Raw genomic sequence first — 17,050 nt, 5'->3', positions numbered from 1 at the left:
GGATGTGTATGAGTGAGTATGTTCATGGGGTGTGTTGTGTGAGTGTGTGCATGCTTTGTATGTGCATATTTTGTGTGTGTGCATATGCATGCACGTCTGCATGTAACAACAAAATAGGAAATTTACTAGCATTGATATTGTGTGGATTAAGTATTGTGCACTCGCTGCTACTATATAGTTCCAGAACATTCTATCACTTTCAGAGGAAATTCTATACCCATAAGCCTTTGCATTCATCCGCTTCCTCCCAGCCCCTGGCATCCGTTCCTCTGTTTTCAATCTCTCTGGTTAGTGGACTCTAGGTATTTCTCAGCATCTGTCTTTTGTCTCTGGTTATGCTGCCGTGGGGTCATCCACACGAATGGGGAACCAGCTGGTGGCATCATGAGGGAACCTCAGACTCTCTTCTGTCCATGCAGGTTCTGCCTAACCATGGTCTCCATGCAGCAGCCTTCATCGCAGCCTTCCTCATCTCCCTCATGCTGACCTTGGTGACCCTGTTCTTCCTGGCACAGGGATGGTGTATTCAGGGAAGTGTGCTGGCCAGATGCCGGGTGAGTCTCCCTCCCAGGGATGCTTTGGTTGGCAGTGATGTAAGGTGGACGTTCAACCTTCAGCCTGATGTGTCCCAACTCTGGACCATGGCAGATCCTGTCAGCCACCTAAGGATAGATACTCACCTTTGCTTGTCCTGGGACACAAACTCATCATTAACCCTAGGGTGGTGATGTATCTCAATGATAGAGCACTTGCCTAGCCTATGCCAGGCCTAGCCACAGCATTGCCAGGAAACAAGCAAATTAATTAATCCATTTGTTAATTAAGCAAAAGCTCCTAGGATGATTCCTTAAAAATGTTATTCCTCATCTACAAACAATTGTGTGAATTTATCAGGTAGAAGGTGATAGCTTGTCACGTGTATGCAGAGACATGGCAAGCCCATCACCCCAGCCATTCATCATTTCTCTGTGTGGGGAAATGTAAAAACTCTCTTCAGTGGGTGTGAAACATGAGACACCTTCACGTCAACCAAGCTGCTGTACTGTGCTATGGAACTGCCCAGCATTTTCTTCCTGCCTACTCCAACACGGGCCTTGGGCCAGCCTCTCCACCTCCCTGCACCCTTCCAACCCTGAGAACCATCATGCTATGCTCAGCCTCTAAGGTGCCTCATTTCCTCCACTTAAAATGATGATGTGAGTTTTTTCATTCAGTTTGCTTCTATGGTAAATTACCTTGACGGATTCTCATACACTCAACCATCCCTGCACGGAGAAGTATTTTTTTATAGTCCTTCATCATCGTCCTCCCTGTCAGAGGGAAACTGGTAAGTGGCCTCCTCAACCTGGACATGATCTTGCTGGCTGCTTCCCGAGGAGAGGAGCACACAGGCATATGGGAAAGAACTAACAGAGCCACAGCCTGCAGGAAGATTGGCAAGGAAGCTTGCTTTGCCCTGTCTCCAGCACCTCAGGCAGGTTGGCTCCAGGTGTCTCTGACAGTACACCTGGCATTATTGATGACTCGCTCCTCCTGCCATGTCCTGCAGGTTTTATTTCCTTGAGACAGAGTGACTTTGAATCTAGCCTCAGAGTGGACTCCTTTGCAAATGAATAACAGGAGCTGAAAGAGCTTAGGCCTAAAAGGTCCTGGGCAGAGTCAACCTATCACGGTCATTCCCCTAAAGAAAGCTGTTTCTATCTTCCCAAGAAGCCATCACCTGTCAGTAGTTCCTTAGTTGGGGGTGAGGGTTCATGAGCCCTTCTCTCCTCATGGTGAAATGTCAGTTGCTTGATCTTGTGCAGGGCTTGTAGGCCACCACAGCTGCTGCAAATTCAGAAGTGCAGTGATTCTGTCATTCCCAGAAGATATTGTTTCACCCTGCCCTGGTCCATTTGACTTCTGCCTGTGTGTGTGTGTGTGTGTGTGTGTGTGTGTGTGTGTTGCACTTCTTGTTCTTGTGTGTATGTCATCTCCTCAGGTGTCTGCCACCTTGTTTCATGAGGCAGGGTCTCTCATTAACCCAGAACTCAGCAGTTAGGTGAGACTGGTTGGCTGTGAGTTCCAAAGATCTCCCTGCCTCTGTCTCCGCTCAGCTTTCTAAAATTGTGGGTTTTAGGGCTCAAACTCAGGACCTCACATTTGTGTGGCATACGCTTTCCTGACTGAGTTATCCTCAAGCACCCCAACACACACACACACACACACACACACACACACACACACACACACACTTTGGTAGCAGAGTACTTATGGTGATGTCTTTACACATCTCTGTTTCAGCTACTCAAAACTCCTGTGTGAGGCTATGGAAATCAGCCTCCTTTTCGTTTTGTGAGACAGTGGAGGCTCTGACTAGGACAGGGGCTTGTCCGAGGTGGGAGGAGCCCGGCTTCTCTGACTGCACAGCCCTGCCTTCCCTCCCAGCATGCAGTGGTCCCCAGCAGGGCAACTCAGCTGTCTCTCCACTTTTACAGGCTCGGCACCCTGAGAACAAGCTGGAGCCCTCGCCCTTCACCTCTGCTAATGGGGTGAGCCAGGATCTTTCCTTCAATGACCAAGTGGTGGACATCCTGACTTCTGAGGACCCCGGGGGCATGCTTCAAGCCCTAGAAGAGTAAGGGTCCTCAGTTGTGTCTGTTCTCGGGAGGTGATGTTGGGGCAGCGGGCATGGAGTGTCCTTTTGGGGTTCCCTTGGTCATCCATTCATCACTTGGTGGTCAGAATGGAAGTGTTGCTAGGCACTGAACACTATTGGTCCAGCCGGATGCAGGAGAAGGAGGCACTTCTGGAGCCTGGGAGTGCTCCCTGGAGGTAGTGACATCATCACTTGTGTTTGATGCTGGAGGAGAAGCTGCTAAGTGGAGTGAGAAGAAATACTCCAGGCAGAAGGAAGAAAGGGAGACCTAAGGATGGGAAGGAGCAAGGGGTATTGCAAAATTTTAACAGGAGAACATGCTGGGTGTTTGTGTACTGAATACAGAAGACAGAGAGGAAATGGCTGTTTTTGAAAAAGAGCCCAGGTGCCCACCTTGGGTGGAATTTTTTTTTTTTTTTTTTGGTTAATAAAGACCTTCATTGGGCTGTCTTCATCCTGCCAAATCCTCCATGAAAAGGGTGCAAATGAAACCCCAGGTTGTCAGAAACAACCCAGGGTTGTGGGGATGTGGGGGTGAGGGGTTGGGGGTATTGTTTTCCACTTACATGAGGACTTGGAGGTTAGGAAGCCTTTCCATGGGTACTGCTAGTGGTCAACTGCGTGACTGGTTTATAACCCCAGTGCAGGCTTATAACCCCAGAGCTGTGGAGGTGGGGCCAGAGAAATCCCCAAGGCTCAATGGCAGACAGTCTAGAGTAACCAGTGAGCTCCAGGCCAGTGAGAGAGCAAGGCAAATGGCTGTGAAATGGCACCTCAGGCTCTTCTCTGGTATACAGATACACACACAGAAACACGCATGCACGCTTGCACAAGTATACACGATTAATCCCAGGAAACAGCACTGAACAGGAAAGGGCTTAGAAGCAGGGCCAACCAGTGCCAGGCATGTGTCCCTGGCTCCAGGAACCTGTGTCCCATGGCACATAGAGTGGGTCCAAGGTAGAGAAGTTTGGTTATACTGAGTCTGACTCACGGCCCTTGTTTTTGGCAGTGGGAAATTTGCCGTTCTTTGAGGACGCTTCTCACCTGTTCAGTAGCTCTGTAAACAGCCAGGCCTGGAGCCTTGGGTGCATGGGACAGACCTCACACAGTGGTGAGGCTCAGGCCCTCCATCCATTTCTGGTTTCAGGATAGTGTGCATGGCTTGGGTAATTAGGCTTTGTACAGCTCTTCACAAGCCCTTCTTCATTTCAGCTCAATTCTCTAATTGGATTGCCAAGGATGACAATTAAAATTTGCCACCCTGTCTTAGGAAGGCAGAGACTGGTGGGCATCTGGCAGGCAAGCTCCCGGCAGGCACTCTAAAATACCACCTCATACATTGTGATATGAGCACAAGCAATTATCAAAGCATTTCTTAGCCAAAAGTCAGGTGTTCTCCCTCCCTACACCCCAATATGAAAATGAATTGTTGAGTGGAACGATTTGTTTTGGGCAGTCGACAGCTGGGTGTTTAATTTGCACGCACATGGATGACTATGACTCTGCCAGCTTCTGACCCAGTGACAGTCCTCTTAAGCAGGAAGGACCATGTTCACCCTCTGCCTCTGCCTTTGACTGAAGACGTGAAGCCCTCCTCCACCCCCATCATGGGAAGCTTTCCACACAGTGGTTCGTCTTGTTTATTCTCATGTTGGAGTATTGACTTTATTAGTGAGTCTCGGACTCTGGAACCTTCTCTTTGTTTCTTCTTGGTTGTTGATCTTATCTTGTCTGAAGAGCATTTCACATCAACCAGCAAGCATGAACTGTGAGCGCTCAGCCCAAGAGTGAAATCCATCCTTCTCTCAGTGCCTTACCCTCCTTTCCCAGCTCAGTCTTAAATATATATATATCATTGTGGATATTCTGCCTACATGTATGTCTGAGCAGCACGTGCGTCTGGTAACCACAGATGTCAGAAGAAGATGTTGGATCCCATGGGAATGGATGGTTGTCCTCTAGAAGAACAACCATTCGCTATAAGCTCTGCGTCATCTCTCCATCACCCACTACCTGCCCCAGTTCAGTCTTAAAATTTATTGACTCAACTATATTTCAGCCTCAGTGGTTGGGTGCTGGTTTGGTTACCTAATGTGCCTGCCTGCTTGCCTGCCTGTCTGCCTTCCTTTTTCCTTCCTACTTTCCTTCCTTCCTTTTCCTAGAATTGTCAGTTACCTTTTATCTATCTATGTTGACCTCTAGTAAGATTTAGAGACTCCCACAAAAGGAAATGTCAGGGGCTTAGTTTGTATGGAAATCAGTCTCTCATGGGCTCCTTACTAAAAACAGCCCTTTTCTCTTGTAAATCATTTATCCTGCAATAATCCTCACTGGAGGGTTAGCTGCGATTCTCACCCTGCAAAAGGGCAGTTTGATTGTTGCCACATTTCCAAGACTAGGCGGCACTGTGCCCTTTACTTGCTGCTGACTTACTCCCGACAGAGAATGCCCTGGGCTTGCTTGTATGTTCAGCTCCGCATCATTTATTCACAGGCCAGCTCTCACAAAGAGGATTGGAGAGTGGTTTTTATCGTTTGTGTTCTTTCTTTCTTTCTTTTTTTTTTTTTTTTTAAAAGGTTCCGTGACTGGTCACAGTGGAAGGGAGCTTGGTCCCAATGCATGCTGGGAGGGAGAAACAGGGTAGGCTTGGCTAATCACAAAAGGTCCTAGAAGCATGGTGTGCTTCCAGTAATTTAGTTCTCCCCTGGCTGGAAGCCTGCTCACACCAAGCATCTGGCGTCCCGTGAAATTCTCGATGCTGCTCAATTGAGACTCGCTGGTTTGCATGAGGTCATGCGGGTGGTAATGGACTTGCACTCTGGCGAGGGTGCTTTCAGATCCACCGGGCTACTGATGGATGGTCTCTTATAAATACTGAGTGCAGATGCTGAGACTGAGAGCGTAAGGGAAGAAGTTCAGAGGTGCATTTCTCTCTCCGGTGTTTCACTTACTGGCAGCTCTGAGCTGTTACTGAGGCCCCTACGCTGTCTGTAAGTTGTTCTGTACTCGGTAGGTGTGTAGGGAGTATTTTTTGTGCTAGAGTTGTAAATACACATACTGAATAGTTTTTTATGTGCTAACCATATGGTATGTTTGCTTTTTACAGTACTTATCTTTTTTTATTTATTGTTTCAAGCATTCTGCAAAGCAGTGCTTGCAGTCCTCTTCCCTGAAAGCCCATAGCCTAGGAAGATGGAGCCATTCGCTGGCTTCCTTGGGTCATTTATTCGAGGTTGCTTCTTCATACTTGGAACCCTTTTAAGAATTAATCAGTTGACATGTATTTTAGCCGATCCTGGCTGAGGTCCCATTCTGTGCTCAGCACCGTGGTGGGCGCTGCCTGGATACTGGGTTTTGTCTTTGTACTGTGTTCATGGGCAGAATACAAGCGCTTTGGTGTGGGGACTAAAGGCTCCACCTCCCCCAGACTGAACTCCCCCCCCACTATCTTCCTCCTCTTCCTGAGAACTGAGTCTCGTGTAACCCAGGCTAGCCTCAGAACTTGCTGTGTGACCAAAGATGAACTTGAACTATTGGTCCTTCTGACTCCATAACCCCAGTGCAGTGATTACAGGAATGCACCATCACACTTGGTGGTCTTCAGAGTCCGGGGAGTTTTTTTCTGAGAGAAAACCCACTAAGCTGAATGCTGGTTGCAGCACAGACTAAAGGTGGAATGGGGTGTGGGTATCCGAGGGTCAGAAAGAGTAGTCAAGGTAGCAGCTGCTTGGGCTCCGTGGATTAGAAGGTCTTACAGAGCTAGGAAAACATAGCACTTCTGTATGCCCAAACTACTTTCTTTGTAGCATCCCTGCTAGAAGTGACTACACATACAGGAGAGAGAGAGAGAAAGAGAGAGAGAGATCCTTGTATCATTGAACTGTCTGACCAGCTTAAGCGGGAAGTTCTTTGAGGGCTTTCCACTCTGCTCATGGAATCTCCCCACCCCCATCACACACACACCATGCCTTAGGATGCATGTAGTCTATGAGTGACTATTTCCTCTTACAGAGTAGCCCAGTGGCTGGAGAGGGGTGGAGCCCAGCCTCTCTGCTTGGTGAAAGAGGATCCAGGAGGAAAGATGCTAAAAGCCCACCCTGTGGCTTATACTGCATGTGGGTTTGTGACCAGCTGCTGCCTCACTGTCTTACCATCGATTTTCTGATGTTTCCCTCACATTCTGTGGCTCATTGGAAGTTCTCTGAGGATACTTCCCTCATCTCCCACTGCTCAGCCTCCATGTTGACGGGGTATAAATGTGTTATTTGTCCTCCACGTGGAATCTTGCAGTGTTCTTCCCATGGAAATTGGATTCTGGTGAGGGAAAGTCTCTCTTGGCTAATGCCAGTCTGTGTTTAGTGGATCCTTGGTTACACTAGCTAACTTGCAGGCAGAAGAATTATTCTAAAAGAGGCTGTGGCCGCTTAGACTTTCTTTTGAGTTACTGTCCTTCTCAGAAAAACGTCTGCTCTAGTGTGTGTCGATTGGATCCTAACTTTATTCTAATACCTTGCCTCCCTATTTGGTAAGAATGATTACTTTTTGTGAGCACTAAATAAGAAAGAAGGCACGAATGCCATTCTCATTTTTGCCACCACCAGCCAATCAAAGTATTAATCATAATGGGTCCTTGGAAATTTCTAAACAGTGGTGTTTCTTAGATGTTACTGTTCAGGGATGCACCAGTTCAGGGAGCGGAACAAGAGTTCCAGCATAGAACCTTATTCGCGAGATGCAAATGCCTGTCTTCTTGATGTCTTGAAGGATTTCCTGAGGATAATGGAGAAACATGTGTTTTCATTGCCCTGGAAGTGATTCCACGAAAAGGAAGGGCAGTGGAAATGTGTCCCTTCCCCAGTGGACATGATGCTATGTGTGAGGGAGGATTTTTTTTCTATTTGTCTTTTTCTAAAGCCATTTGGGCAATTAACACTGAGAGTTAGTGTCATTAATAGCTTGAAATTTTAACTCATTTGAAGTGACTCTTTTTCTGTGCAATTAACAATGAGAATTAATGTCATTAATAGCTTGGAAATTTAACTGACTCGAAGGGATTCTTTTCCTGTGTCTTGAGGCCTTGGGACATTGACAGTTTTTCTTGTAGCCACTTCTGACAGTCTGTGCAAAGCATTTGGCAGTGAAATGGCTGCAACCAAAGTGTCTCTGAGCTGGTGTGCCTGTCAAGCTGTCTGCCCTCTGCAGCTAGTTTCCCCAGGGAAGGAAGAACCACAGGGGAAACTACGAGTATTTAGGGCCAACAAGATGCTAGGAAATTGTACTGTGGAATTGTTATTTCTTTGCTTGATAAAAAAAAAATTAACAGCAATCTAAGGCCTTCTTCATTACATAGGTGGGAAAACCAAGTCCTATACTGAGCTCCCCTGCTTAGTAAGTGGCTTGCTAGGCAGATATGAGAGAGAACAAGAACAGAATGTGCAGCTTGTCTAGCACAGGCCCCATATTTTCTGAATTAAGGAATGTGTGATGGATGCAGCCACCCAGCGTGGTTTTTGTGAGCTTGCTATTCACTTATAAGAGATCACTTCTGGCTCAGCAACTCATGGCACGGAAGTGTTGTCTTAGGATTGTGGAGATCAGAGTCTGATGGGTCTGTCCAGGCAAAAGTCAAGCTTCACAGCTTCCAGAAGCAGCCTCACTCAGTGCTCATCCCTTCCCAGGTCTTCAGAGCTGTCAGTTTTCACGTCTGCATTCTTTCCTTCCTCATACTGTCCCCTCTGGCCCTGATTTTCTTCAACCTCTCTCTTCCAAATTGATACCCTCTTTATTGATGTTTGGGCGCCAAAGTCAGCTGCTGAAGAATGGCTCCGTCTGCATCCTCAGCACCTTTGCCGTGGGACTTTTTTCAGTCACATGTTCAGGACTGAAGACATGGTGGAGAAGCCATTGTACTTTCTGTCCCACCAGGCTTCATTCAAGATGTGATGTCTGTTTTGCCTCTCTCAGTAGAACACAGCTTTACTTTCAGAGCCTGTGGGATTCTGCCTGGATCATTTAGCATTTTTCAGTGCACACACCTGTTTTAAGCACCTCCTGTGATTCCTTCTGGATCCAACAGAGTTTTTCTTGGAGTTAAGTGCTTGTTGTGACAGTGAATGAAGCAAGTGCATGGGGTGTTCTTTAAAATGAGACTGATGGGGCCTGGAGTGATGTTTCTCTTCTAGAGAAACAGCCTTTATTGAAGTGCCTTTAATTCGAGGTAATATTTTACTACAGCTTTTCTGATAAAAATAAGTAGGTAAACTGCCAAGTACCCATTTCTCTGACAGGTACCCATTCATCTGTCTGCATGCATAGCTATCTATCTTTTTGGCACTTACAGATGGATGTTGAGGGTTCCTAGATAAGAAAGCATACCTAAGACTTGTTTTTAGTTCTTCAATGCATCTAGCAACGAACAGACCTAATGGGACTGGTGAAAGTGACAAAATTCAAGCCCACTGATATGGGCATGGTCTGTTCCCCACTTTCAAATGCTTAAGATTTTCTGTGATGGTTTTTTTTTAATACCTTCATTTTGTTACATTGCCATCAAGTGACAGATGACGTCTACCATTGCAGAGCATGGGCAAAGAAAGGCTTTTTTTATTATTAATTACATGTTATTCACTTTGTATCCCCCTATAAGCCCCTCCCTCCTCCTCTCCTGATCCCACCTTCCCTCATCCTTCTTCATGCATGCCTCTCCCCAAGTCCACTGATAGGGGAGGTCCTCCTCTCTTTCCTTCTGATCTTAGTCTATCGGATCTCATCAGGAGTGGCTACACTGTCATCTTCTGTGGCCTGGTAAGGCTGTTCTCCCCTCAGGGGGAGGTGATCAAAGAGCAGGCCAATTAGATTATGTCAGAGGCAGTCCCTCTTCCCATTACTTTGGAACCCACTTGGATACTAAACTGCCATGGACTACATCTGTGCAGGGGTTCTAGGTTATCTCCATGCATGATACTTGGTTGGAGTATGAGTCTCTGGGCTTATGGGGGGATACAAAGTGAAGAAAGTGTAATTAATAAAAAAAAAAGAATATCTCTTAGGGGGCTGTTTATTCTTACTCTCTACGTGCTATAACCCTCACCAACTGTTATTTATTTGATGTTATCAATGTTATTGCCAATTGTATTTTGTGTGAATATAGTTCATCTTCACTTTTTGCTTAAATGTAACAATAACTTCACTTGTCTTATTTTTTGCAATTACATATGCATATGTGTATGTGTGTGTATGTTTGTATATAATGCATTGTAATCATATTCATTCCTTTACCCTCCCTTATCTTTTGTACTCTTGTTGGCTCCCTTTGTGCATTGCTAGGCTGTACATCTGGAAACCACTTGGGCAGATGTTCAGAGAGGCTTAATCATGCTGCTGACATGCTACAGTTCAAAAGAAGAAGGATTGGTTTTGTTTCATGGGCTGAGGGAGTGGTCCATCATGATAGGGAAGGCATGGCCGCACGAGCAGGTCAAGGCTGGTAGCGAGAATGTGAGGCTGCCTGCTCACATCTGGGGGTGGGGAGTAGGAATCAGGAAGCAGAGACCAGGTAGAAAGCCAGACTGAGCTGTCACCCTAAAGGCCTTCACTCAGCATCCCATTTCTTCCAGGTAGGCTGTCCCTACTATGGTTCCATAACTTCCCCCAAACAGTGCCACCAACTGATGACCAAGTGTTAAGCTAATGAGCTTATGGGGGACATTTTCATTCAAATTATAAAAGAGTAGAAGGGAGGGAAAATGGGAAGAGAAATAGGGAAAAGAAAGAGAAAAGACTTTACCCATAAATACGTTACCGTAAATACATGCTTTCATGTAATGGAGTCCATTTGACTTCTGTTTCTCAGGTTGGAGATCGCAACCCTGAATCAGGCAGATGCAGACCTGGAGGCTTGTCGAAACCAAATTAGTAAGGACATCATCGCTCTTCTGATGAAGAATCTGACCAGTAGTGGTCATCTCTCTCTACAAACAGAGAGGAAGATGGCCAGTGCTTTCAAAAAACAGTTTCTGATGCTGGAAAATGAAATACAAGAGGAATATGAGCGGAAGATGTTGGCACTGACGGCAGAGTGTGACCTAGAAATGAGGAAGAAAACAGAAAGCCAGTATCAGAGGGAGATGCTGGCCATGGAAGAAGCAGAAGAGGTGTTGAAGCGAGTTAGTGAGAGGGTAAGGCAGCACTGAAGGCTTGCACATGCCTCGTTCCTCCTCAAGGTCTCATTAGTAACCACTGCCTCAACCAACATATCTTTCCACCCATCCATCCACCCATCCATCCATCCAGCCAGCCACCCAGCCAGCCAGCCACCCATCCAGCCACCCATCCATTCATAATCTGTTCACTCATCATCCCTCTATTCATCCATCCATCCATCATTTATACATCCATCATTCATCATCCACCCATTCATCTATCCATACATTAATATATAAATTCACCCAGCCGTTTATCCATCTACCCATCTGTTCACCTATCTACCTATTGATAGATTGATCCATCTATCCATCCATTCATCCATTCACCCATTCATCCATCTACCCAAGCAACAACCACCTATATATCAATACACCAGATCACCTATCCACTCACCTATCTATCCATCCATCCACTCACTGACTCATCTCACTCATCCATCCATTAATCTGTTCATTTATTCACTAATCCACATATCAATTCACCTAGCCATCTACCTATATATTATTCTGTCTATCCAAACACTCATCCATTTGTCCATCCATCCATCCATTCATCCATCCATCCACCCACCCATCCATTCTTCCACCCATCAATTCATAATACATTCATATATACATACACCTACCCATCCACCTACCTATCCACCTAACCATCCATCCATGCCTGCATCCTCCCATGCATGCATTTGTTCGTTCACTCACCATTTATTCATACATTCATCTACCCATCTTCTCTTCCTGCCACCCACTCAACTATCTGTCCATGCATCCACTTATTCGCTCATCCATCTATACACTGTTGTATCTATTGATCCATCATCCACTTTTCTATCTATACACCAAATCATACTATTCCTAACCATATACATCTATTCATCTGTCTGCCCTTCCTTCTTTCCATCACACCTATTCCTAACCATATACATCCATTCATCTATCTGCCCTTCCTTCTTTCCATCTATACTTCTAGTCATTTACCTCTCTGTCTATATACCCTTGTATCTCCCCCATCTACCCATCGATGATATTTCAGTAAGATTTATGGGTAACTTACTGCCTCTTTCCTGCTGGCTAGGGACTAGAGATACAGAGTTGAATCCACCCTCTTGTATTCAAGAAGCTCAATATGAGCTAATAAAATGTCCTCATATTTGAAAAAAATATATGACACAATCAGCCATGTAATGATACAGTTCTGTTTGTGGTGCCATAGTGGTTATGGGGAGAGTAGAAAGCTTCATTAGCAGAGAGCATGGCCAGTTCATAGCTGGTTATAATGTCAGAGAACATATGTTCTTTTGGGGACTGCTGTTAGCTAAATCACAGCTCTGAACTGAACAGGTCCGGAGCCAGGCAAGTTGTAATATGACTTTTTTTTTTTTTTATGGAGACCTAAGCTAATGTCTGCTCTTCTCAGACAGGGCACGAATCACAGACAGACAAAAAAGAAAAAAAAAAAGCCAGCAAACAAACAAACAAAACCAACAAAACAACAACAACAAACACTCAACCAGAGTCTAGCTTAGTGAACCAGTCAGTTTGTTGAACCCATCATGGGAGCATGGAAGACTCAGAAACGGCTGCATCGTCGTTGAAAGCCCACAGCAGCATGCGTGATGATTGCCAAAAGCTGCATCCCTTGAGCACCCTCCTCAACTTGCAGCTAGTTTCATTGAAGAGTCCCCTCTCTCAAACGATTGTTATTGTTTATGTAGCTTTGGGGAGGAGCCTTGTGAGTTTCATTTACTTTCTGATCTTAGCTGGGTTTATTTACTTCTTGAGTCTTACGAGTAATGGAAAAGGGAAGTAGTTAAGGTGCCAGTGGCCAACCTGAGAGAATTGATCTCTCAGGCACAGCAGAGCAAGTCTGTTGACTTCCCAGCAGGAAAGGTGGTTGTCCAGACAGTATGACCTATGCCTGCACAGGTCTGAACCCCCGTGTCCTCTAGAGGCCCAGTAGCTTAGAGGAAGTTTGTGGTTGATGCCTCCAGACCCCACCTGCTGAGAAACACAGACTATCTCCTGCCCCAGAAGTCAATAAAAGCTCGCAGGCTCACTCAGGCTTCAGCATAGACACAGCTGCATTAAAGGATTCACTGTGGACACACAGGATTCACTGTGCTTCACCTGTTCCCTTGCTCCAGGGCCTGCCTTGCCTTGGTGCTATCTTGTTTAGGGCTGGGCTTGTGGCTTGGGTAGATGCTATACTAGACACCAGTGACTCCCAGAACAAGGCACCATACATCTGATGAGAGAGAGAGAGAGAGAGAGAATTTGTTCTTTTGTGGCCTGGAGTCTGGAAATACAATTCAGGGTAGGACCCAGTTCCCTTTTGAGTCTTTAGGGAGGGCATTCCTTGTTTGACAGCTTTGCTGGTGGCTCCATGTGTTCCTGGGATGCTGTCATTCCTGCTTCATCTTCTCATGGCCTCTTCCTGGAACACTGTCCCCTCTTCTCTGTCTCCTGTGAGGACACTTGTCATTTGATTCAATGGGATGCACTTATGAGATCTTTAACTTGATTCAATCTGCAAAGACCCTTCGAAGTTCAGATTTCTAGGTTCCCAAGTTTTGGGGTCAGGACCTAGATGTGTTCATGGATTTGGCAGTGGCTGTTACTCTACCCACTCTAGCTTCCCTGGTGACCCCATCTTCTCTAATGCTCTGTCTTTCACTGTGGTTCAAGTCCACAGCCAGGCCCCAAGAGAGAGAGTGTGTATTCAGCTTGCTGTGTGGTGATTGGACCCCAGCAACATCTCGTCAGAATCTGTTATGATTTCTGTTTGCTTTTTTTTAATTTTAATTTTCTTTACAAAAATAGTATAAGCCAGGCTGTATTACAAGTAAGTTCTATTCCTTAGGGCTTTCAGAGCATTTCTTTTGCTGCCAAAAGGCTCCAGCTCCCTAAGAGCTTAGACTGGGTTGAGGTTTCCTTGGGCTTAAGTTTCACCCTGTAGCACAGCTAGGGGGTGGCTGGACACCAGAGCACAGGGAAGAGATGATCTGGTGGCCATTGCACAGACCACCATGAAAGGCTGGGAATCTCTAAAAGCCAGAGGATTTGTGTGTTTTTCCCTCAAGGAGATGGTTCATGTTGGAGGAGGTGGCTGTGTGGCTCTGGCTCAACACTGTGCAGCGTATACTCACACTGAAACGTCACAAGGCAGCCCATCTGTATGTCAAGTTTCTGGTTTCATGTGTCAGCTCAAAGCTTGATATAAATGAAAAGATAAAGAGAAGCAAGGGCTTCAGTCAGTGCTGTGGTGAGACACTCTGGCAAAAAGCAAACTAAAAAAAACGGTTTTGGCTGATAAGTGTAGACTCTGTCATAGCAGGGAAGGCATGGCAGCCTGAGAGTGAAGGCGGCCTGGCAGTTAGGATGCAGAGCAATCATACTTCCTCCTCACACAGGAAGCACAGAGAAAGAAGTGGGGGCAGGATATAGAACCTAAAAACATACTTCCTCCAGCACCTTATGGTTCTATAACCTTTCCAGACAACATCACCAGCTGGGGACCATGTCAGCCTCTGGGGAGCACTTCATATTCAGACCGTCACACCCTTCCTTTTGCTATGGTAAAGTACTCTGACAAAGTAACTTAAGAGAAGAGGTTTATTTCAGCTCACAGTTCCAGGGTATTTATACTTGATAGTGACTGGGAAGTTGGGGCAACAGATACTCAAAGCAGTTGGTCATATGATATCCACAGTCAAGAGCAGAGAGAATTGAACACGAGCATGCTAGTGCTCAACCCTCTCTCTGCTCTGTCATAGTTCAAAATCTAAACCTAGGGAATGGTGCTGCCCATTGTAGCATGGATCGTTTCACACTAATTGATGTAATCAAGACAAGCCCCCATAAACAGGCCCACCGGCCAACCTGGTCAGGGCAATTCTTCAGCGAGACTCTTGCCAGGTGATTCTAAATGGTGTCAAGTTGAGGTTCATAGTTTACTGTCATCTTTAAGGAAACCTTGGTCATAAAACATATAAAATATTTATATTTGCAGTTGAGGAAACTGAGGCCCAGGAAAGCAGAGCCTCACAGCTAAGCTTCCTAAGGCCACTTGACATTGTATCTTTGATAGATGTATTTAAAAAAAAAAAAACAGTTTTACTGTCTTGCCAGTCTTGCTGAATGGAGTACAAGGAGTGTAACTGAGGAAATCCTAATCTCACAAACTGAATGGTGTAGAGTGAACGGGGGGTGGGGAGGCACAGGAGCAGCTCTGGGACAATTCAAAACCAGCTTGTGGTTGGATGACGCTCCTTGCTGGCCACACCTCCTCTCCATGAAAAAGCTCTTTCTTTGGAAAATTCAGCAGGGATTTGGCCCTGGGGGGAGGCGGGGGATGGGGGAAGAGATCTCTAATGGTAGCTTTTTACTGGTGCACATTTACGGACAACATCTAAACTAGAAACCCTTATATTCAAAATGTGGATTTCTCCAAGTGTGGTAGCCCATGGTTGTAATCCCGGAATTTGGGGGATAGAGCAGGAGGATCAGGAGTTCAGGGTCATCCTCAGCTATTAGTAAATTCATAACCAGCCCAGGCCCGCCTCTCTTTTCAGTGAAACCCACATCTCACTCCATGCCCTCTTAAAGGCTCTTCTGTGATGCAGCCATATCCACCCACGATGGAGCCTTTCCTCAACCCCAGTTTACCTGCAGTCAACTAAAGAGGGACCTAAATACATCAGGACACTGGGACGGGGTGGGGTGGGGTCAGCAGGCCTGCTGTGCAAGTGTGAGGACCTGAGTTTGGATTCACAGCATCCGTGCAGAAGCAGGCATGGTGACACACCTGTAGCCCACCTCTGGGAGAGCAGAGACAGATCCTTGGGGCTCAGTGGCAAGCCAGGTTCAGTGACCCTTTCTCAATAAGTATGGCGGGGGGGGGGGGTGAGAAAGGAGGATACTGGGTGTTGACCTCTGGCCTCCATACATCCAGGTGCACTTGCACACACACACACACACATGTGAACACACACACAGGGGTGGGGAACGCGTTGCCATGGAAGGTAACCTCAGAAGCGGTCATCCCATCTTGTTTCAGTCCACACCTTCACATGTGGAAGTGTCACCCGACATACCTAGTGGGGTCCTATGATCCCACCTACCCATGAGGGGTAAAGAATTCCTCCCTCCCGGTGGCAATCCTGCCCTGCCTGCAGCCTCCCCAGATCGCCACACAGGCAGCAAAGTTCTGTTTCTCAGCAGCTCTTCCCCGAGGAGCTGAGCTCAGGCCTGACTGCTGGCAATTTTTCTCCTCATTGACACTGGGAGTGAAAGTGATGGGCATCATCTCAAGAGTCTAACTGCTCGATCCCTTAACACTTAGGAGGTTTCCATTTTTTTTTCAGCCGCCTTTCAAACAATCTGATTTGCAAATTGGCACACGGCCGCCCACTGCGATCTTTCTATTTTACAGCTGTTCTGGCAGAAAATTCAGATCATAGGGAAGGATGGGTCTTAACAGCATCTTCTCAGGACTCAGCATCGTCAGCCCTGTCATCTTGGGGCTGTGTGTGTGTGTGTGTGCGTGCAGTGCATTCGTGTATTATCTGTTGATATGTGCATGGGTGGGCGGTGGGTGTGCGTGTTCTCATTCGGCTTGTCTGCCTCTCACAGCTTTCTCTTCTCTCCACAGTCTGCTGCAGAGTGCAGCAGCCTTTTGCGGACCCTCCACGGGCTGGAGCAGGAGGAAATGCAGAGGTCCCTCGCCCTGCAACAAGCAGAGGATTTTGCCCAAGCGCACAGGCAGCTGGCTATCTTCCAGAGAAATGAATTGCATAGCATCTTCTATACCCAGATACAGAGCGCTGTTGCCAAAGGGGAACTGAGGCCCGAGGTGGCTAAAATGTTGCTGCAAGACTATTCTAAAACACAGGTGATGCCTGCGATCGGGTTTGCCCGGGTGGAGAGGCATTTTCTAAACCCTCAGTGATTTTCCCTCTTAGTGCCGAGTCCTGTCTTCCTTCTGTGCTGGGAGCAAGTGAGCTTTCTACTCCTTCCTCCTCTTGATGAGGGAGTGAGTTTTTGGCATGGAGGGCGGAAGGTGGCTTGCAGTGCAAGCTGTGGGCTCAGGCTGACTTGGACTGTTTTCTGGTTCTACCTGTAGCGGCTGTGGGTCCTGGTGAAGGTTTAATGAGCTGGTCCTTGGTGAGTCGGTGCTGTGCATAAAGTGTGTGACATACACATACAC

At 46.6% G+C, this 17,050-nt stretch overlaps 1 protein-coding gene across 2 annotated transcripts in view; it reads left to right on the top strand.

Moving 5' to 3' along the window:
- The window catches only part of Evc2 (EvC ciliary complex subunit 2), a 79,153-nt gene that overhangs the window by 19,652 nt on the left and 42,451 nt on the right, over positions 1 to 17,050 (top strand). For both annotated transcript variants that reach the window (XM_060365406.1, XM_021630687.2), the window contains exons 6-9: positions 420 to 554; positions 2,478 to 2,617; positions 10,494 to 10,818; positions 16,496 to 16,735. In XM_060365406.1, the coding sequence (XP_060221389.1) occupies positions 420 to 554; positions 2,478 to 2,617; positions 10,494 to 10,818; positions 16,496 to 16,735 (840 nt within the window). The remainder of the gene's footprint in view (positions 1 to 419; positions 555 to 2,477; positions 2,618 to 10,493; positions 10,819 to 16,495; positions 16,736 to 17,050) is intronic.

Source organism: Meriones unguiculatus, chromosome 12 (genome assembly GCF_030254825.1).
Source record: "Meriones unguiculatus strain TT.TT164.6M chromosome 12, Bangor_MerUng_6.1, whole genome shotgun sequence".
Taxonomy (NCBI): domain Eukaryota; kingdom Metazoa; phylum Chordata; class Mammalia; order Rodentia; family Muridae; genus Meriones; species Meriones unguiculatus.
Note: the sequence above shows the minus strand (reverse complement) of the source record. Positions and strands in the feature narration are given on the sequence as shown.